Source organism: Pseudorasbora parva, chromosome 16, assembly GCF_024679245.1.
Source record: "Pseudorasbora parva isolate DD20220531a chromosome 16, ASM2467924v1, whole genome shotgun sequence".
In the NCBI taxonomy this organism is placed as follows: domain Eukaryota; kingdom Metazoa; phylum Chordata; class Actinopteri; order Cypriniformes; family Gobionidae; genus Pseudorasbora; species Pseudorasbora parva.
The window spans coordinates 32,696,089-32,720,111 of NC_090187.1; the positions used below are offsets into that span (position 1 = coordinate 32,696,089).

Below are 24,023 nucleotides of genomic sequence, written 5' to 3' on the forward strand. Positions count from 1 at the left end.
TTAAGCGAATTCATGAAAATGGCGACATAATGCATATGCGTATTAAATGTTCAGTCTATAGGTGCATAGTGCATCTTTACAAAGTGACATCGCCAACTACTGGCCTGGCAGCTTAATACAGAGTTTTTGTCGTTATCCCAGATCCATGTGAACGGGGATAATTTTTCACTAAGATGTTGTCTATATGCGAAAAACATGAAGGACATTTTTTTTTTTTAATATATTATTGTTGTGTAAATGAACCTTTAGCACTCATTGGTAAATGAAATACTTTTGTTCACAATGTATAAAAACAACTTGACAATATTTTATTTTTCATGGTCAAACATTATTCTTGTTATTTCCAACACAACATTTTAATTTATACAAATGTGAACAACTGCTAACTTATCAACACTGTATTGCAATCTACAGGGGTTCTTTATCTAAGCATTTCACTTCCCCCACAATACAACATGCCCATGTGACACAAATTCAGCATCTTCATTTGCAAAAGGAACAAGCAATATTGTTCATTATCAAAAAAAGGGAATTGAAAAACTGTTCCTCTTGTGGAACTTCAAACTGCTCTGGGTCACCAGTTACATATGTGCTTTATATCCTTTTTAGCACAAAAAAGAGAATAAATTAATGTTATGTGGAAATGTTGCTTTAAAATCAACCCCAATATTTGTTTGTTGGCTTCTTCCAAACCTCTATTACTTTCTTTCTGGGATAAAAAAGATGTTTAGCACAATGTGAGCCATATGGAGGACTTTCATAATACTTCAAAGGTGATTTCTGTCCTTTTAAGAGCTTGACAGCCTCAGTTCCCATTGTACTGTGCTCTGTTAAACATCTGTTCCACACAGTAGGAGGAAGTCACAAATGTTTGGAACGACGCGAGGGCGAGTAAATGATGACAGAATTTTCATTTCTGGCTGAACTTCTTCTTGAAAAGTAAATGAGATGCATTCTGCATTGCAGTGGTCTTTTGGCTCTCTGGAGGAGGAGGTTCTACAGAAAGTCTCTGTATAAATTAGATCTGTGAAGACTCCAGATAAAGAGCAGAGTTCTTAATCCGCGGCTGCTGACAGTCCTGGTTCAGCAGAGAATTGATGGCATCCTCAATCACAGACACCCACGCTTTCTGAAACATACACAACATGCGGCTTGAATATCATTTTGTGCATCCTTTGAGCTAAAAGCTACATTTACAATATGATTGTTGTTAGACTGAATTGCCAATTTTAAATAACCATGACAATTTTTGCTGGATTTATTTGAAAAAACAAAAAAACAAATGTATGTAATATTGTAAAATATTATTACAATTTAAAATAACAATTTTCTATTGTAATATTTTTTAAAATGTAATTTATTCATGTAATGGAAACTCTTTTTTTGTTACATTTTTTGTTGCTGAGTGAACTGACTTTTCTTAAAGTGATAGTTCACCAAACAAATTACAAATCTGTCATAATTTACTCACCCGTAAGCTGTTCCAAACCTGTACCGAGTTTCTTTTTTTTTCTGTTGAACACAAAAAGAGTTTTAAAGAATGTAACCAGACAGTTGATGGAAGCCATTGTCTTCCATAGTAGGAAAAAAATATATGGAAGTCAATGGGTGCTGTCAACTGTCTGGTTACCAATATTCTTTAAAATATCTTCTTTTGTGTTCAACAGGAGAAAGAAACTCATACAGGTTTGGAGCAACATGAAGGTGAGTAAATGACGACAACATTTTCATATATACTATCCCTTTTTTTAAAACTGGTTCTTGATTAAAAAGCCGTTGTAATTTCTAAGAAAACATCAGCTAAGAACATTCAATGTAATGTCACGTAAATGTGACATTAATACTGAGTAACCTGATGATGTTTGGCATGTCAGCACTGGTTGAGCTTGTGAATTAGGGGTGTTGGGTGGGAGAAAAAAACAAAACAAAGTCTGGGTTTTGAAATCCAGCATAAATAAGCAGGCTATGCTATTCACCTTTATAGATTCAGTCTGGGCTTGTAGAATGAAGACTCCGATGCATTGCTGGTAACGATTCTGGTGCATTATTATGAACGAATTGGGAAGACCAGATGCTGAAATTCAAAGACAACAGTGAACACTCTTTCAGTGTTTATATCTACGTCATAAACAGTTCTGCTGATCACATGGATTCAGCCTCAATGCAATTGTATTCATTGCTAGGCGATTACATAACTGCACTAAAAACTGCTACATGACCTTAACCTAAAGAATGCGTGACGGTATGTCTGTGTGTGTCATCAACACCTGTGGCATTGAACTGGTCTATGTTCTTTAACTGCAGGCGGTCCAGAGAGATGGGCTGGTCCAAGACAGTGAAGCTACAGCCCTCCTGCAGTAAGAGCTCAAGCTCCTGGCCCGCAGCCGGACGCAAGGGGTTCGACTCCACTATGCCAGACTTCTACAATGCAAAAACACACAACCCTGTGATAATAGTTGTTTAAAGGTTTGGCCATTCTCAAATAGACAAATGCTAACTCTCGCTTAAAGGGTTAGTTCACCCAAAAATTAAAGTTCTGTCATCATTTACTCTCCCTTATGTTGTTCCAAACCTGCATGAATTTCTTTCTTCTGCTGAACACAAAGGAAGATATTTGGAAGAATGTTTGTATATAAGCAGATTTTGAGACCCATTGACTACCATAGTATGTTTTCCTTACTATGGTAGTCAATGGGGCTCAAAATCTGCTTATATACAAACATTATATACATACAAAAGAAATTCATGCAGGTTTGGAACAACATGAGGGAGAAAAAATTATGACAGAATTTGCATTTTTGGGTGAACTAACCCTTTAAAGTCAACACAAAAATCATTTGTAGCCCATTTTACTTCTGTATTGTACTGTGTGTTTCCAAGTGAAACTAAATATTTAAAGCGGCTGTCCATAACTTTTTTCGTGTTCAAGATTTACAAAAATGATTTAATGAGAATGAACAACATGAATCCATTTTCCAAACCGTGTTTTTGTCTTACCCTGAATCATTATAGTACACTTATAATAAGTATTTATATTGGGACTATTTTAGGCCAGACTGGTAGGTACCGCTGCGGAGGAGCACAGTCCCTGCGTGATCCACCATAGACATAAACAGAGAGAAGTAGCTCCGGCTGCAATGTTCTTCCGCAAGATGCAAGCAGTTCTGTTTATTCACCACTAGAGTGCAAAAAGTTACGGACTGCAGCTTTAAAGTTAAAATACATGCAGGATGGAATTGGACTTGGATCCATCTACTTTTTTACTGGTAATTGATCTAATTGTGAAAAGTGGCCTTTCCACACCAAAACAGGAATCTGCATTAAATAAATATACATTACATGTTAACTGATACTAAATTTAATTAATAAAAAAAAAAAAAAATAGCTTGGTAAGATTTTAGAAAAGCCCAAAATGTATTACATTTATAATGAAACTACATTATTCATTTTATTTAATTGAAAGGCTTTCACCCTCCTGAATAACTCCAGGTAAATGTACACTACTGTTCAAAAGTCTGGGGTCTGTAATTAAAAAAACTAAAAAAAAAAAACGTTTTTTTTTTTTAAATAATTATCTTGCTCTCCAAGACTGCATTTATTTGAACAAATATACAGTAATACTGTGGAATAGAATTACAATTTAAAATAACTGTTTTCTACCTTAATATATTTAAAAATGTAATGTAATGTTATTCCTGTGATGTCAAAGCTGAATTTTCAGCAGCCATTACAGTCTTTAGTGTCACGTGATCCTTCAAAAAATCATCTAATATGCTGATAAGCTGCTTAAAGCAGCACTTGGCTACTTTTGCTCTCGGGGTCCCCCTACAGTTTGGAAAAAATAATGTCCTCAACTACTGTCGTAAGATCTGTCATCCTACAACAGGGGATGCCATCGCGCGTGCATTTGTTGACATGACAACCCTGATAGCCCTGAACTAGTGATGCGCGGGTCGTCTCATAACCCGCGGACCCCGTATGTCTATTTAATGGTCGCGGGTGCGCGGCGGGTTGTAAAAATATATACCGTGGTGCAGTGCGGGCCAAATAACTTCATAAAAGCGTCCGCGGGTCGGTGCAGCACTAACAGTTCCACTGAAAACTGCAGGAGGAGTTCAGAGTTCTTTTGGCGTCGCGTGTGAAATGTCTTCATCCCAGGTAACGTTACAGTCAGTGGTATGTTTCAGCATGTCATATGAATATAATTTCATGGGTTTTATTTTTTTCAAACGCCAAATAATCACGATGCTCACGTTTACAAGCCAGCGTCATTATAGTAGTCTATTGGTTAGCGTTTTCCAGAATCTATATGATACTTCAGTTCAATGTTTGAGTGGTAGCTCACCGTAACAAGCAGGACAGCATCGGTCGGGCACAACTCCTTCAGCTCACGCCGACGAGCAAACGCTGGTCCAATGTTGATTCTCGTCCTGCCTTTAATCCTATCACTTTTTCGTTTCCTCTTATTGCTTTCCTCCAACAAAACCTTTTCTTTCTAATTTGTCTGTGCTGCTTCGGACATGACTATATAATCCGAAGAACAAAGTTGGGCTCGCACGTCCGAATTTAAGGAAGTGTGGGTGTTGGTGGAAGTGACGTATATGCCGTAAAGCAGTCGAATTTTGTAGTTCTTTTTGTTCTCGGGTTACTACCCCAAACCCGAAGTTTAAAAGTACGATTAAAAACGATACAGACCCCATCAGGCTATGGCAGATGTGTCATTCAACCTATTGTAAGTCGATTTATCATCACAAGAGTCTTAAAAAATATATTAGGAAGGTTGAAAAGTTACCTAGAGCTGCTTTAAGAAATATCTTATAATAAAAGTAAAAAATATATATATATAAAATGCTGCTTGGTATAACGTTTTCTTTGGATACTTTACAAAATAGAAAGTTAATTTAATGCAATAACTGCTGAGTAAATATAAATTTATTTTAAATAAAAAAAATGTACTAAACCCAAACCTTTGAATGCTATAATTTTTTTGATCATTGTGAATCTAATAGCATCGCATATAAAAGATCAAATTTATTTATATAGATATATTGGAACTTTTAATCTCCATTTACAGTAGTCAGAACACTACGATGATCAGAACACTACAGATGATCTGTCTTCTTTTGTCAACCTTGGCGTGTAAAAGGTAGTAATGACTTGAATCAATAAATCCCTCCCAGACAGAATCAACAAATCCATTTTCACATTACCGTCACACCACACGCTCGTACACGTCACCCATGCTCTGATTTATGTCAACTGAGGCAGGGCTGCGAGGCCTTCTACAGTAATAACACCAAACAACGATCACACTTTCCTTGAATCTTTATATTCAACCTCAAAAATCATACATAACCGTACCTTTTTGCTCCTCTTGATCTTCGTGATTAGAAGGAATTCGTCAAAAAGAAATAGGTAGACCTCGTGCAACTTTGCATTTTCTATGTGCAAAAGAATAAATAATGTCAGTTCACATTACACAACCATCCTGAATGCATAAGTGGACCAATGAGAAAAACGGCTTTAGCCATCTGACCTATAAGAATGAGCTTCCCATCATGCAGAAGACTACGGTGAGACACCAGGTTCTCCAGGGTTACAGCTTTTAGCAAGTGCTTCAGATTCTTTGAAGGATCAAACGTGCGGCATTAAATCTCAATGAACACAGTTCAAATAAGTCAGCAGAGCTAAAGTGATTTTTAAAGGCACAGTATGTAAGATTTTCGGATTTAAATATCCTAAAGCCATTAGAAAAATGTTATATATTGTGACTTGTGCTTGCATTGTACCAAATGATTCCAACAATGTTTAAATCCAGAGAAATCAGCTCTTTTAACACCGAGTCGCTCACCTTATTTATTTACTGAGAATAACATACTTGTGCCATGCCTCAAAGACACTATTTTGTCAAGTGTCTAACATAGCATAATCAGAAAGAACTTTATTTGTAGTAACAGTAATGACGCATTTTCCCCACCATACAATATATTTAAAAACAAAGTGCATGTCATTTAGCAACACAAGTCATCCAGCTTTTATTAATATATATTTTAATATCGATCTAGCTTACTGCAGTGTGCAATGAGGGTCTCATACTAGCCACCGTGTGAACACACAGAGTAACGTTGTAACTTTCAACACACTCCGGTGTATTTTTAGTATGATTGCAGCGCAGCGTTATCCCACAGTTGTGACCTGTATGAGTAGTAATTCAGCAATTGCAGCCGTTTCATTAGATTTCATTAATATAATGGGAATTTAAGTGATCAAATGTAACTGTAACAATGTTCAAGTTCAGGGACGAAGGAGGCGGACGTTAAAAGTAACTTTGTTTGTAAAATATACAATGAAAGGAGCGGCAGCGACCTATAAGCATAATAAAAACAGCGTAAAATGTCCCAGGCTCTCGGCCCGCCCTGCTTCATACCTCAATAACGTTAATAAAACTTAAATACATTAGCTCATCCATGAACATGACTTCTGCCCGAGTCCCGTCCATCGGCTGTGGAGGTGAAGACGACAACTCCCAATGATTCCACAGCTTCATCAAGCTATGCCTTTGTTATTGTTTTGAATAAGCGACCTTTAGCGGCGAAACGTACATACTGTGCTTTTAAATATAGTGTGTGTTTACAGGGAACACAGACCTCGGGAACATGCGACCTCTTGTCTCGCTCCCACACAGGAAGCCACACTAGAGATTCCTTCAGCTGCTTCACCTTCTGGTAGTTGTCCAACCACTTTACTTTTCCTTCAAGATCATCTGTGCAGAGACAGAGAGGGAGAGAAATTTGGGTGGGTAACTTCTTGTATCATCAGCCCACACGTAGGTGGTTGGCTATGAAAGGTTCCGTGCGTTAATCCACACCTCCCCAAAACAAACATTACTGCTTTTGTACAACCACAGATCCTGTTTTTGGTTGTTCAGTTGGAGACAATCGACTTTATTTAAATTCTAGATTCTTCCTATTACGTGCCAAGTAAAGACTCTTTCATCAACAATGACAAACATTCATGTTGTTTGAACCCCACACCCATCAGACAACTGAAAGTCACCAGGAAGATTTATACACACACCCGTATATCGGTTAAACGGCGTCATAAAGTGTGTTGAAATGTTTTGGATTAAGAAATCTGCTTTTCTATAGAAGATGAGTATTATTATTTATGTCATGCCTGTCTAGCCATAAATCAGCCCTGGAGCAGGTCAACAAGTCAAATGCAATCAGTACCATCACAACAAACATGCCAGAGAAATTAGGAAATACAATTTCTATGGAAGTTTGTTTCTGCCAAGGAATAAAAAGCACAAAAAAAAGATAACTGTGATTTTCTAACTCACAATTCAGACTTTTTTCCCCTCACAATTGCGAGTTTATATTTCATAATTCTCAGAAAAAAAATGTCAGAAGTGTGAGTTATAAACTCGTAACTTGACTCATACGTCATAAAGCCCAAATTGTGAGATATAAACTTACAATTCTGAGGGGGAAGAAAAGTCTGAATTGTGAGTTAGAAAGTCACAGTTATCTTTATGTGAGATATACACAACACATTTACAAGAAAAAAGTCAGAATTATGTTAAAAACTCGCAACTGCAAAAAAGGTAAGAATTGTATAATTGCAGTTTGAATTGCGAGTTTATATCCTGCAATTCTTACTTTATTTCTTACCATTTCAAGTTAATTACTACGGAAGTCCTGAAAAAATTAAAATAATAACAAATAAAATCTTAATGTTCACATAAAAGTGACATCAATTCATTTTAAATGTTACAAATTATAATTTTGTGATGCTTAAATTCACTTGTAGCATTTTGTACTATTATTTCGTGTTTTTTTTTTTTTTATTCAGACAAAATAATTTAAAATATATTTTGAGACTAAAGTTGAAATATTTCGAATTAAACTCAAAATATATTTTGACTTTATTCTCAACATATTGCGACTTTAATCATGAAATATTTTGACTTTAATCTCGAAAATCTAGATTTTTTGTTTGTTTGTTTGTTTGTTTAACTTTTCAGTTCAGGGCTTCCGTAAATAACTCACAATTGCATGTCATAAAATCAGAATTGCGAAATATAAAGTTGCAATTACCTTTTTTATTTTGACACAAACAAGCTTCATGATCATGATGCTTTTTTTTGTTGAACTGCATTTTTTTTAATTGAAAGTTAAATGAATATCATCATACATATGTTTCAAAATAATGTTTTGTCTTTAAAATGACTAAATATAAGAACAGACTTTGTTGTGTGTTAATAGCAACAACAACAAAAATTGTTTTAGGAAATTATATATTTTAATAAATAATTATAGACTTTTTTATTTATTGAATTTTATAAACAACAAATTAAAATAAGAATATTTTAACAGATGAAAGGGCGAACAAGAATGCATGAACACACAGAAGATGTATTAATCTCATTTCCTTATCAAAACAGGTACTTGGATTTTATGTAATGGTAATGGTTAGGTGATGGATTTATGACAGGGTGTGTAATGCTTCACAAAAGATTACTGGGCTTTCACACGACACTAACTAAAACATGGCATATTTTCAACTGTTTGGGCTCAAATCTTTGAACCAAAAATAGCTCTGTCTTTTACACTGATTTTGCAGCTGTCATTGCATACTTTTTCTCACAGTGGTTGTCACTACACACCTCACAAACAGCTTCTCTGTGAGAACAGGAAAAGTCACCTTTCACTGCTTCTAATTACTGCTTTGACATGAACGTTTTACACGAGATCAAAGCATCGTCATATGAGAAACAAAGCAGTGTAACTGTAGAACGTGACAACTTTCAAGTATTGCTTATTAAATGATTTTAAACAATATATTTTTTTATATATATATATTTAATAATATTATTATTATAAGCATGCTCCCTTCCTTCCACTCATCTTTAATGTTCACATAAAAGTTAATGTCACATCAATTCATTTTAAATATTATACATTTTCATTTTGTGATGCTTAAATTCACTTGTAGCATTTTTTACTATTATTATTTCATGTTTGATTTTTAATTTATTCAGACAAAATAATATAAAATATCAATATCCCTTAATGTTCATTATTAAAAATACTAAATTGACATAACTTCTCAAAGTAATATTTAGCAAAAAAATATTTAAAAATACTTATTTTAGTTTTAATACTACTATTTTTTTTTTTTTTTTTTTTTTTAATTTTAACGTCTGTCATTTAACAGTTATCAGCCATAACATGAAAATAATTTTCTGCTTATTGGCATTGGGATTTTCATATCGTGCATCCGTACTTTCAACTGTCACAGTAATGCCATTGACTTACAGATGGCTCTGTCAACAAGATCCACGATGCTCTGTATGGTGTTCTCCTCGGCCTCCGAGCAACTCCTCTTCCCAATGTTCTTCAACAGCAGAGGGTAACGTGTAAGCCTTTGCAAAGGAATGACCAGCAGATCCTTCAACTGCAGCCGACGGCACTGCTCGTTACGTTCACACCACTGGATGAGAGAAAGAGTAAAGGATAGGAAGAAAGATATAGTATTAAAGTGCCCGTATCATGCAGTTTTAAATGTGTCATGAACTGGCTTTTTTTTACTTTTTATACTGTTGAGGTCAGCTAATAATGTTTGTGTGTTTTTTACATTCAAAAACATCATAACCAATAAGTAATAGGCTATTTTTTACACTGGTTTTGAGGCTCTCTCCAAAAGGCTGGGTTTTGATGGGTGTGCCGCACTGGAGACTTGGAAGTAAACGCCCACGGCTAGGATTGGATAAGATTTGCATATTTAATGAGCATCAGCTCCGCTGTCAGTTCAGTTCACATGAGGGAGAGATTGTTTTGAAAGCGGCAACCGGAATGATTCTCTGGATCACAGGGCTCGTTACCTAGCCTAGAAATCTAGACGCACCCTAGCGGCAGCAAATTTAATCTGCCTGCGAGTGTCGTCTGAGGAACTCTCAATAGCCTTCTGAGCTGTATTCCCCTAACTCTTGCCGGACCAATCACATCGTGTATAGAGTCTGTAGGCGGGGCCATAATGACGACGGCTGAGTTGCGTTTGCCTGCTTCTAGTAAACACAGAAACTGGCGAACGGCGGCGGTCTTTCGAATCAGCTTTGACTGCGATTCTGGAAGACTTGGAGTTAAGCTTTTCTCTGAGAAAAGAACAAAGAACGGCACTGAAGTCATTCTTAAGAAGGGAAGATGTGTTCAGGGTTTTGCTGACCGGACACGGCGAATGTTTAATCTATCAACGAGCTCTGTTTCACCTTTGTTGCTCTGGTTGGTGGTAGCGTTATCCTATCACGTGCAGAGGGAGTCTGAAAGACAACCGTTTATCCCGCCCCTCGTATTGAGCCCTGTCTATGGTGAGTTTCCAGACCAAACATCTTGATGTGGGTCTGGCTTGTCAGGCTACTTGTTAACATCATCAAACAAACACAATGATTTATTCCTCATCCACCTGCGATTGATTGATTGGAATATTATTTTTTTATTACTTGGCCCGCATGATCGGTGGATATAAGCATGAACTGCGCGCACACACGCACACACGCACACACACACACACACACACACACACACACAAAGAAAGGAATATTATTTTACTATTTGAGATACACCGGCCTCAAATACATGATGACGTAAGAGAGGGAAAGTAGCTGAGTCAACTGCTTTTTCACACGCAAACTGGTCACTATGTTCCTGCGTGAGAAGCTATGGATCTCTGACAACCACCTTGCAGTGGCCCGAACCTCATGTGGTAACATTTGCCCTATTCCCTAGATCTTGTCAGTTCATTGAGACCAAGCCCTGATTTATCATATCAAATCTTGCCACAATTACCTTCAGGAAAAAGGCAAAGTCCTCCCTGAGCTTCAGGCTGTCCAGATAAAAGATGGCTGTACTGTAATTCAGGCAGTACTTCTGTAGACAATGGCAAATGCTCTCACCAAACGCCTGTAAAGTCAACAGTCAATATGGGAGAGTGATCAGAAGAGAACAATGAACAATAGAGAAAAAGTGCTGTTATCTTTCAGCAAATAAGGAACAAAAGTTTAGTGGCGTTCAGTTTTTTGGTTTTCTAAAACAATCATTTGCTAAATGTCTGACATAATAATACATTATGTAAGCACAACATAGCTCAGGGGTTAGATCTTGTGTGTGTGTGTTTGGGCAGTTATACATTATGTTTAAAGGTCACTGACCGTGACTTCCCATTTCTATGAGCAATTTTTTTTTTAGATTGTATGAGTATTCTACATTGATAAAGATTTTGTTAACATTTTCAGTAATTCTAAACTGATTCCAATTCTCACTATGAACTAAAACTTGTTAGCATGCATATTACTAGAGCCCCTTTCACACTGCACGTCGGACCCGCAATATTCCCAGAACATTGCCGGGTCGCCTTCTGTGTGAAAGCAACCACGTCCCGGCATTGATTACCGAATTCGACCCGGGTCGGGGACCTAGTAATATTGTGTTGTTAAGCGTTAAGCGTTGTGTGTGAAAGCGCACATATTACGGCATTTCGCTGGCTGTGTGAATGGACCAAATCTAGTGGCCCGGGAACAAATGCCGGGTCGCATTATCTGTGTATTTGCCGGAATCGCAGTGTGAAAGAAGCTTAGGATATTGGCTCTTTATTAGTACTTATGAAGCACATATTAATGCCTTATTCTGCATGACCATATTCTACATCCTTTAATTCTACCTAACTACCTTACTTACTATTAATAAGCAGTAATTAAGAGTTTATTAAGGCAAAATTTGTAGTTAGTAGTTAATAGTTAGTTAATACTGAGAATTAGAACCTAAACTAAAGTAGGACTTCAAATATATGCTGTTCTTTGAACTTTAAATTTATCAATACATTCTGAAACATTTCTTTCCACAAAAACATCAGTATATTAGAATGATTTCTGAAGGATCATGTAACACTGAAGACTGGAGTAATGATGCTGAAAATTCAGCTTTGCCATCATTGCAATGGCAATGATGGCAATGGCAAATGCATTTACTGTATATTTGATCAAATAAAATCAAATATATAGTTACAAATACACTAAATCAAATACACAGTTAGTGTCATAAACTAACACACAACTACACAGTTAGATCAAATCACATACAGTTAGTGTGGAAAGAGAATTCTTTTAAAAACACATTTGAACACATACACACACACACACACACACACACACACACACACACACACACACACACACACACACACACACACGGTATGGTATCCTGCCTTTCTAAGGAGATCAAGAAGTGATTGAGTACTACTGCTGTCTGGATTGGTCCACATCTCTTTAATGACACGCAAGAGACTAGTAAGGAAGCCAAAGCTAACCTGAAATACAGTAAGAAACAAAAGAGAACTGAAAAGTGAAAACAATATTTTATATTATAACTCAAGACTAGTCAAAAAACTGCAGTTGTTACATTTCCAGTTACATTTCCCACCAAACTCACTGAAGCCTTACCAGACAGAGCTCATTAAGATTTGCAAAGAGCCTCCAGGAGTCAATGTCCTGTAGACACTCTCTCATCTGTATGTCTGTTAGTGTGGTCAAAAACACCTATATGGAGCACAAAGGCAAGCACATTTAAGCTCTATTCCTACAAAGTGGCAAAATGGTTGGATGGCGCCAAACTATTTGTGTTAGATACGTAGGTAATTTCACTGGTACATTTCAGTTACTGTATCCATGCGATATAAAGTACGATGAAAAACTGTATTTGTCTCTTCCACAGAAAGACATGCCATTCAATAATTCTAAAGGAATGTTCACACCTCTTTTAAAACCATAAGCTGATCAAGGAAGTAGACACATTCACTGGTGAAAAGCTCCCAAATGGCCTCCTGTTTTCGGTAGACTTTTGGATTCTCTGCTGCTTCCAGCTCAGAGCGACTACTCAGAAAGTCCTCCAAAGACATATCCTGAAAAAGGAGAGATACAATTGACTATTTAAAGGGAAAGTTCAGACAAAAATGAAAATTCTGTCATCATTTACGCACCCTCATGTTGTTCCAAACCTGTATGAGTTTCTTTCTTCTGCTGAACATAAAAGAAAATATTTGGAAAAATGTTTTTAACAAAGCAGATAGAGCAACCGTTCACTACCATAGTATTTTTTTCCTACTATATGGTTGCTCTATTTGCTTGGTTACTAACATTCTTCCAAATATCTTCTTTTGTGTTCAGCAGAAGAAAGAAACTCATACAGGTTTGGAACAATAGGACGGTCAGTAAATGACGACAATTTTCATTTTTGTGTTAACTATTCCTTTAAATCAAGACACTACCGGAAATATTAATTTCATGCAGAAATATAGATATAAAGTCATAATTGCAAGATATAAAGTCTCAATTTGAAATATAAACTTAATTCTAAGAAAAAATCCAAATATAATTGTAAGAGTTTTTATTTTTATTCCGCTGCAGAAACAAGCTTCCATATTTTTTGATTTATGGAGCGATAAAAAGAGAACTCCAAAATCCCCTCTGTAAAATCGTTTTCATCCAATTTTCAGATTTCTGTTCTGTATTTCTGCATTTCTATACTAGATAATCCCTAATTTGCATATTTAAACATAACTTTTTAGGAATACTTGGCATTATTATTGTAATCAATCAAAAGAGGAAGTATGGTGATATCTTTTAGTTATTAGTTTTGGTTAACTTTTTTACCCCATACATCTGGGTGTCTTGACTTGACAATAATAGGACTTCTAAGGTGCCATGCATAAAAAGGAATGTGCTCTGAAGCTGACCTCAGGTGGTTTTTAACTGATAGCATGCATCCGTTTTGAGCTCCTACCTTATATGTCTGAAAGTCTGTGTCTCTCCATTCCTGGACCTGAATGCCAGCCAGACACCTGTCAATGTCAGCTACGCTGCAAGTTTTTCCTTTTGTCTGTTGGAAAAACCCACTCACATTTATTCAATCGCACTGCCCTGCCCTCAACAGGTCTCTTTGTGTTTGATCACGAACTGTGGTGCAGATTGGATAGCAGGACGTGTTTGAGCTGTGTTAGACATGCCCGTTTTGTTGTTGTTTACTGTTAATTGAATTGATTGGGGGTGAAGGTGTGCATGCATTCATCTCTGATATATCTCAAAGTGAACACTATGTGCTAAACATCATTCGAATGACACAAAGCATCTGAAAAATGACAACAGAGTATCTGCCACAGAACTGGCGTAAGATCAAAACGTCATGGTTGAGATATTTGTATGATGGTATTGAAACATTAAAATACTGGAATATTTGCACTTACTGTGCTGCGCCTCGAGAAGGGCCACTTTAATTTCTTAGTGTCTGTAAAAAAGCAAAAGTAAAATGCTCAACTTTATACAGAACATAAGACCTAAACATGGTTAAAGTGTTGCAATTTGGAGAATTTGTTATGAAACACAATATTGTAAATATACACCGACCAGGCATAACATTAGCATATCCTAATAGTGTTGGTCCCCCTTTTGCAGTCCAAAACAGCCCTGACCCGTTGAGCCATGGACTTATCTGGCACGAAGATGTTGGCAACAGATCCTTTAAATCCTGTAAGTTGCAAAGTGGGGCCTCCATGAATTTGTTTGTTTAGAACATCCCAAGATGCTCGACTGGATTGAGATCTGGGGAATTTGGAGGAAAAGTCAACACCTCAAACTCGTTGTTCTCTTCAAACCATTCCTGAACCATGTTTGCTTTGTGGCTGGGAGCATTATCCTGCTGAAAGTTGTCACAGCCACAAGGGAATACTGTTTCCATGAAAGGGTGTACATGGTCTGCAACAATGCTTGGGTCCGTGGTATCTGTCAAAGTAATATTCACACGGATGGCAGGACCCATGGTTGCCCAGCAGAACACTGCCCAAAGCATCACACTGCCTTTGCCAGTTTTGCCTTCTTCCAATACTGCATCCTGGTGCCATGTGTTCCCCAAGTAAGTGACGCACACACCCGGCCATCCACATGATGTAAAAGAAAACGTGATTAATCAGACCAGGCCACCTTCTTCCATTTCTCCGTGGTCCAGTTCTGATGCTCACGTGTCCACTGTTACCGCTTTCGTGGTAGACAAGTGTCAGTATGGGCACCCTGACTGATCTGCGGCTACGCAGCCCAATACGCAACAAACAGTGATGCATTGTGTATTCTGACACCTTACTATCAGAACCAGCATTAACTTCTTGAGCAATTTAAGGTACAGTAGCTCGACTGTTTGATCGGACCATATGGGGCAACCTTTGCTCCCCTCATGCATCAATGAGCCTTGGCCACCCATGACCCTGTCACCAGTTCACCACTGCTCCTTCCTTGGACCACTTTTGATAGATACTGACCACTCCAGAACGGGAAAACCCCACAAAAGTTGCAGTTTTGAAGATGCTCTGACCCAGTCGTCTAGCTATCACAATTTGGCCCTTGTCAAACTTGCTTAAATCCTTAAGCTTGGCAAATTTACATGCTTCTATCCCATCAACTTTATCATCTCCTTAATATATCCCACCCTCTAATAGATCAAGAGATAATCATTGTAATTCATGTCACCTCATTCACCATCATAATGATATGCCTGATTGGTGTACATTAGTACATGTTAGCAATTCATATTAAACCCTGAGTGATGATTGACTGAGGCATGCCTAACCTGAATAGGCTGATTTATTTAAAATATCAGCAGCGCCATTAGACACAAACAAATCTCCAGGGGAAACATCCAATCCAGGAAGACTCACAACCACGGAGCTCCGCCTTCTCTCCTGCAGCCTGAGAAAAAGTTAAGAAGAGAACAGGTGAGTTCATAGAACATTCCAGCCCCTGAGGCAGCCAGTGTTTCAAAATATGCATGATGGATGCGCACTGAAATAATGCTGGTTAACCACAGAGCATGACATTCAACATGCATTTGCTTTGCATTTGTATAACAACACTTTCTACAAGTTCACCACAAGCTGAGAGGCTAGATTTGCACGTGAATTGCAATTCTGCCAAATTAGTTCAACCTTTATCCAGTCCAGAATAGTACAATAGCTCCTTAGACATCCAAAAACAATTATTTCAGTAAATTAATCTTTAGTTTTGATAAACCTTGGCCAATGTGCTGTAGTAATCTCTTTATGCAGAGCCTAGCCATGCTAAACTTTTAAATTTCAAGCCAGATTTGCTTTAGCAGGAAATCAAAGAATTCCATGTTCACATTTCTAACATGCCTTGCTAGCATTAGTTGGCCGGAACTGCTTTTGCAAAGATGATGAACAAAACCATACCATGTAATAGCTGGACCTTCACACCATTGCATGGTGGATTTACAGGTTTGTCAACGGTAAAATGAGCATTGGGATATATTGGAAGATACAGATTATTATATTCACTGGTTAAGAACAGAACAGCAGGAGGGCTGGAAAGTCAGCAGCTCAGCACACTGATTTTTAGCTTGCGGCCGTAGGAGCGAAGTCATTATTAATCATGTCAAATTATGTTTTTTTTTCTCCTCTTGTGCCTTAGTTGTGCCAAGGTAAAACTAAGACCAACGCTAACTGCAAAAATCAATGCAAAGGTAAAACTCTTGATTATTTTATTTCTAAATAATTCTGAATATAGTAGGTTGGTTTTTCAACCAATTATACAATGAACTACAATTACTCAAATTAAACTAAAATGCGTTCAAAAAAATAAAACTACATTTAAATCAATAATCAGGTGCTGAAAATAACAAAAATTGAAATTGAAATCAGATTTGAATTTGAAAAAAATAATAATAATAATTTAAAAAATAAACATGTAATATGCTCACTTAAGTGGTGGATTGCAAGTGATGTAGAAAAGGACATTGTTGGTCTCTTCTGCTTTTGTGCAGTTCCCAATACTTCAAAATCATTATTATAGTTCATTACCACTGCATTATATTAAACAGGAGTATAATTCCGTGTTGCGGATTTCTGTTTTGTTCTGCTTCAGTTTCCCTGTTACATTTTGGCATAAAATCCTAATGGCATTTAGGCAGTGTTATGACTGTTTTCACACACAACTAGATAGTCTGGTTTTTGTTTGAGTCACTCTCAGCTCTGTGCCTATCCATCTGTACAGAGACTCAATGATGTGCCACTATGTGGTGTGTGTCAATAAACACTTTACAGGGGCTTAAATCTTCAAATGCAGGTATGGGGGAGCAATAAGAGCTTGGAAGTAAGAGTTAATCGTACCTTCCATCTATGTAATAAATACAAACCTGTTTTAAAACAACATTAAGAAAACAAAGGTTGATTAAGGCAAACTTTGCCTGTTGGCTTTACAAATCTTTATCTGAAATGTGAAGGCCTAAACATTTGAAGTCATATATAGTACAAGCTAGAGGGATGGATGGATGGATGGATGGATGGATGGATGGATGGATGGATGGATGGATGGATGGATGGATGGATGGATGGATGGATGGATGGATGGATGGATATATGTACATAGCTTTAGCTTGTCAAGTCAACAGAACAAGAACTGAAGAACTAAATACAATAACAACTGCAGATACTATTATCAGTCGTTCAGTGTTCATCGCAGCAAATACAGGATCATATACCAATAAACACTAGACTCATATAAAGTTGCTATGAGATATGAATTCTTCAGCATTATAAAGGGAACACCCATTCCCACGGTACCTAACACAATGAACCCACCAAAAACTTCCTTATTAACTTTTTTCTTTGTCATTTTCATTGTATTAGACCTTTTCAGAGGTACAGAGGCTGCTAAAAACTGCTATAAGTTCACTATATACACTTCCAACTTCTCTTTTGCAAGTGCAAACAGAAACAGGTGCCAGTACACTGAACCCTACCAGTAAAAAGTCACTCGGCGCATCTCCTTTTTACTGACATTAAAAACAGGTCACTGCTAATGGCTTGTTATCTAGAAGCGCATCCACAATGCGATCCTAGAATGAAGTAGCCCTCTATGCCGACTATCCCAGCCCCAGCACGACCACAAAGAAGGGGGCATTGTCCTCGCACCTCCACGGAATAAAGATGCCCCCTTACCATAACTGTCCCGTCCAATGGCCGTCCAGAGATGAGCACTGCAATCAGACGCTGCCATACTGTAATTAAGGGCACAATAGCTGCCTAATTATCCACCGTTGAAAAGAGGACCGTGGTCCAAGCAGAGTGGGCCCGACAGGGGGAAAAGCATCACTAATGAGAGTTTGTCTGGGACGTACAGGGCCGAATGATGGAACTCTAATAACTCTCCATTAAAAGGTTCATCATGTACAGCTAACAAAGCAGCAATACAATGAACAATGAACTATCCCAGCACCCCTCCGTGAGCATGGTGGCGCTCTACTGAAAAAGTGTCCTGCTTTGGCCTCATTACCACAAACGTTGTTTCCACACAAACAAATTCCTGGATTAATGAAACAACTTTTCAAATAAAAGATGTTGAGCAACAAGTACCGGCCGGGTAGTTTTTGTGAACAAGAAAATGCTGGTTTGACATGGAACAAAGTGACCATAGAACACTAAGGGCATAATTACAGTTCACATGCAAATATGACTTGGGTGAGGACGGTTTATGCAAAGCATTACATAGAAACAGCTCACCTACCTTTTATGACAGGGATCCTTGGCCTGTAATCAAAAGCAGATACAACAAATCGTGAGCAAAGTACTTGATGAAGAAAAAAACACTAGTCATCAGCTGCGTAATATACATTTTCAAAGGATCTCATCATATAACTGGTGTGAATTAAAGTGTTCCTCAAGCCATCTTAGACTTAGTTATAAATGACATTTCAGAAAAATTCAATCAGAGTTATATTTAAAAAAAAGCCCTGGCTCTTTATAATGACAGTAAATGGCTGGCCAAAAAAATGCAGCGATCCATTATAAAAGTAATCCACGTTATAAAGCAAAACCTCTAGCTTCCACCAAATCACCTTCCATATTCAACTTACGAAAAAAACGTAACTGGCGCAACGGTTGGACATACCATAAGCATTTTGAAGTTTTGAGGCGTGACATTTTTTTTTTGTAAGTATGGAAGGCGGTCCGCCAGAAGCTAGATATTTTACTTTATCCGCTTAAACTCCGGGACCATTTTGGGGGATTTCTGCCTGGATTTGGCCTACCCAAATTAAAAAGCTTCCCATACACACATACAGTGGTCTAAGTTCAAAATGTTGGTGTAATTTTACAGGAAATCGTTCGAAGTTACATAAAACAGTGCTATAAGTGATAAACATGTAAGTATAGGTTGTCTAAGCTGTAAAAATCCCCCCAAAAAGTAGGTGCTTTTTTTCTTCTTCTTTTTTTTATAAATTAATTTTTGAAAGTGTGTAACTCAGGCCCTGTGTGCTCTAAGACCCTGCAGACAATTTGAGTTGTTTCCAATAAATTCCAGAAAATAGTGGAAAAAAGAAGTTTGTCTGTGTCATGTTGTATGCAAGATTTATTCAAAAGGCTCTGAAGTGATGACCCCCCTCCCCCACCCCTTCCCCTACCCTGCTACCCCCCTCCACCACCCCCTTCTCTATCCACCATATACAGTGATATAAATGCAATATTCCAGTGTCATTAAAATATATATGCTGGAAACCAAACGGTCTGCAGGGTGCTAGAGCACACAATGCCTGAGTTACACACTTTCATAAATGAATTTATTAAAAAAAAAGCAAAAAGTGCCTATTTTTTTTTTTTTTTTTTTTTGTATTTGTTTTTTTTTTTGGGGGGGGGGGGGGGTGTTGGGGACAACAACCTATACTCACATGTTTATCACTTTTAGCAGTGTTAAATGTAACTTCAAAGGATTTCCTGTAAAATGACACCAACATTTTGATCCTAGACAACTGTATGTGTGTATGGGAAGCTTTTCAATTTGGGTAGGCCAAATCCAGGAGGAAATGGTAATTTAGTGTAAATACATTACTTTGTCTAAAACAAATGCCAAAGTGATCCATATCTCCAGAAAGTAGAGACTCTAAGCTATCGAATGGTACCACATATGGAAATTGAAAGCATTTTATATTAAAATTGAAAGTATATGACGATGTCATTCAGGACCCTGTACAGGGTCCATGGAGTTTAAGTGGTTATAAAGTTTTAAATATGGATATTTTTCTTACACAAACCCATCAATTCACTTAAGAAGGCCTTTAATAACCCCCTGTAGCCATATGCATTACTTTTATAATGGATGGATACACTTTTTTGGCCTTCAAATTTTGGGCTACCATTCACTGCCATTATAAAGCTTAAAATAGCCAGGTCATTTTTTAATATAACTCCGATTGTATCCTTCTGAAAGAAGATTGCCATATACACTGGCTTGAGGGTGAGTAAATTATGGGATAATTTTCATTTTTGAGTAACTTATCCTTTTAAAGACTTCTAAAGGTCTCACATCTAAAGATATCTCACTCCATTGTGGAAACACTTGAATGAATGTGTGAAAGGAGTGAATGGGGCTTCCCTTTTATACTTTTGATTCTTCACAAACCCTTCCATTATTTAGTGATTGCTGACTGTGCTGAAAGGAGTCTCATCAGAGGAGAGGTCTGAAGCTGTCAATGCATGAAACTACTGATTCAACTGCTGTCAAAAGCTCTTATTGTGAGCTTTACCTCAGGAGGTAAAAGAAGAATGACAAGAGGCTTTCTTTGATAAGAGCGGAGAGACTCTTGCCATTTGATTTACCGGCCACATAAAAAAAGATTGTATCGTCACATGTCATATGAAACTGATTATTATCAATTTATATAGTCAATATATAGATAGAAAAACACTGACTGGGTGATCAGGACATGTGCTAAATAATATGATTAACTAAATCTATTAAGAACATGTTTGTTAATTGGAATAAAGCTAAAAAATAAACTAAAATTACATTTACTTTCATATTACCTTAATATTTTGCTAAAAAGCTATAAAAAAAAACACTGGCTTAGAAAAACACTGTAACAATATTACAGTAATACCAAGCCTGAAAGTAAAGTTTTTATCTGAATGAGCAGTCTGATATACATCATTGTAATTTGACAATACGTCGGAATACTAGATAGCGCATCTGACCAATCAGAATGAAGTATTTTAGAGCGCGATGTTTCAATAAAGTCTTTATAATTACATGTTCAGATATATTTAGGGTTAGAAATGCAAAGCCTGTATAGTTTTAAAGATATATACCTGCTCGTTGTCATCAGTGGAGCTCTCATTGTCATCAGAAACAGGTTCTTTTGAATCACGAGACAATTTGCTTTTGCAAATGACACCATTGTCGATGGTCTTTGATCTGTGTGATCTGATTTTCCCATGAATCACTGAAGATTCAAAGTTCCCGCTCTCGCCATCCAATTGAACAGCCAGCGGAGATATCTGACGGAATAATGGAGAAAGGGGACTTGTCGGAGTGGAAGACTCTTCTCCTAAAGGACCGTCCACCTTGTTTGGCTCTCGGTAGGGGATTCTCGTACTCCTCATCCTCCTCAGAGTGGGGGACGTGGAGATGCGGGCCGGGGCTTGTCTATCAAACTGGAATAAATGTGCGGGCACACCATCAGACTCCGTGAGGGAACCGTACCTCAGTCTGGACGACGTCCTTCCTAAATCTATCCGCATTATGAAAGGACTAGCCGTTTGTGTGTCTTTTTCCTCGCTTTGCATACTTTGGGTTTGAGTCTGTGCATCCGTCCCTTTGACCGTTTTCCTCGCATGCCAGTCTATATAACTACTCCAGTCCAAAGTTTTATCCACTTCTTTCCCGTTTTCGCTTATGAAAGGATAATTCAACTCAGTCATCGTGAGTAATCCAGCATTATATCCAACAACAGACGACTATTTAAGAATGAGATGCAGGTTTCGCTTGAGTCATTCCCACAAAAATGTGTCCAATCCTAAAATCCATTTCTCTGGAGCTTCTGGAAAGCAAGAAAGGATTAGAAGCCACCCACTATGTTTATGTCAACTCTTGTAGAACTAGTCGTGTACAGTATGACCATTTTAAACCCTTAGTTTATTTAATCCCAAAATTTCACCAGCACATGAGTTTGTATCCCTTAGATAACCCAATGAAACAACTTGCATTTTTTGCCTGAAAAAGTTACTCAATATGAGCCAATGGAAATTTGCATACAGTTAAATAAATAAAAAAATAAAAAATCTAAAGCAATGATAAAATTCAAATTCACATAAATTCGCCTACGCTTTCATTTGTAGTTTATAACGGTGTATTATACTTCAATAACTCTTTTTAGAACCTCCAAACTGTTCAACATGAATTTTGGTCACAAATGGGATTACATGGGTTAATCTGCATTCACCAATACTTATGAAGTTAAGCACCCAGACATTGAAAGCCCCTAAACGTTATGCAATTTTCAAGCAAAACAATTCAGGAGGATTATTTTTGACCACATTCTCAATAGGCAGTCTGTAGTTTATCATGCAGCATGTTTAAAGTGATACTCATGTTGAAGTCCATCATATTGTATATTTATTTATATGTGCTGTAGGCATATATATGCATATATATATATATATATATATATATATATATATATATATATATATATATATATATATATATATATATATATATACACACACACACAAAACAAATTGTTCCATAAGCTAGGCCTACATAAAAAATAAATAAACGCGTTAATAAAGTAGCCTATGTCATTATCAAATTCACTTTTCAATAATCAATTGTTTTGACTTTGATTATATAAGAAGCCGAACAGAATATAGGGTAAACTGATACTTTAACATTATAAGGATGGGTTATGACGGAAGACTGAACACACAAAGACGACAACTTGTTGTTGTTGTTGTTGTTGATGATGTGTTAGGAAATATGCTTTTAACAATAGGCTAACGTAAAAGTTTGTGACACGCTGTCATTGTTTACACACATTTCCATTCGAGACCCAAAAAAGATACATTTCATGAGGAATGACCCAACTATGTTTCCACCATTGGCCTACATGTAGCCTACAGCTTACGTCGTTGTGCATTTGATACAGAAGCTTGCACCATCACTGGGACAGTGTAGCGTGGGAAAAGGCACCTGATCCGGCTCTAGCACACATCGGCAACTATAGGTTTACAGTGGTGATGCTAATAATAAATCCACTTTATTTGTGAATAAACTAAAGTTTTGTATACTGCTTTTGTTTAAAAACAGGCAACAAAACAGCCTAGACTTAACGTTCTTTGTTTAACAGTTCTTCTCCGTGAACAAAACGGTTATCGTTGCGAACAAGTCGCAAATGTATCTTTTTCAGACAAGCAAGTTATTTATAGGCGCTCTGTTAGATAACTATAATTATTCTTTACGTCTGTGCCACTTACCCCTTAGTTGTTCCCGGGTGATCTGCGAATCGGGCTGCTTGAGGGAAAGAGTTTTTGGACCAAATGTACAAAGTCTCTGCTACACTTTTAAACCGGCTGTTTATCCGTAAAATGTTAGACGCAACAACAGAATCCTGTTCCGTTTAAAGTGAAATCATTATGATAAAATACTGCATGCACGAGCTCTGTGTCTCGGCAGGTATTGTATGAGGGAGGTTTGCTTTGCTGCCTTGTCGCCTAAGGTCAGTGGAGGTGGAGCATAGCTGTGTATTGTGTTGATATATGTGTGTGCGGTGTAATCTCGTACTGTGGTGGTGTCCTCATGTTTCTTTAGTCAGAATGATACTAGGTAAGAAAGTAAATGAGGTACCGGACAGGTCAGATGTCGTAGTCAAGTCACACATGAGCTTTAACTTCATGGAAACTGTGAGCAAATGTCGAGCATCTTAGTTTTCCTTCCAATGACCACGTGATAGGGTTGATGCTGAGACCAGCCAGGTTGTTATTCTTAACCTTTATTTATTAATTTATTTAATTGGACGTTGTATTATTTTTGGTTGTACATAAATTAGGATGACTTAGCTATTATAAATCGTAAAATCCAGTTTCAAAAAACATGCAGCTACCTTGTTAGAAATGTCCATGTCGATTCATGATGGTTT

The 24,023-nt window shown here is 37.2% G+C and overlaps 1 protein-coding gene across 1 annotated transcript; it reads right to left on the minus strand.

Annotated features, from left to right (window-relative positions):
- Positions 1-326: 326 nt before the first annotated feature.
- plekhg7 (pleckstrin homology domain containing, family G (with RhoGef domain) member 7) lies at positions 327-23,551 on the minus strand. The gene is made up of 17 exons (XM_067419738.1): positions 23,362-23,551; positions 21,196-21,926; positions 18,620-18,642; positions 15,669-15,787; positions 14,296-14,336; positions 13,836-13,931; positions 12,808-12,954; positions 12,497-12,592; positions 12,262-12,363; positions 10,848-10,961; positions 9,321-9,495; positions 6,648-6,763; positions 5,537-5,624; positions 5,362-5,441; positions 2,268-2,421; positions 1,977-2,074; positions 327-1,129 (listed from the first exon to the last, which is right to left on the minus strand). Exons 2-17 carry the CDS (start codon positions 21,805-21,807, stop codon positions 1,019-1,021), a joined length of 2,172 nt encoding a protein of 723 aa, XP_067275839.1. The 5' UTR covers positions 21,808-21,926; positions 23,362-23,551; the 3' UTR covers positions 327-1,018.
- Positions 23,552-24,023: the final 472 nt, after the last annotated feature.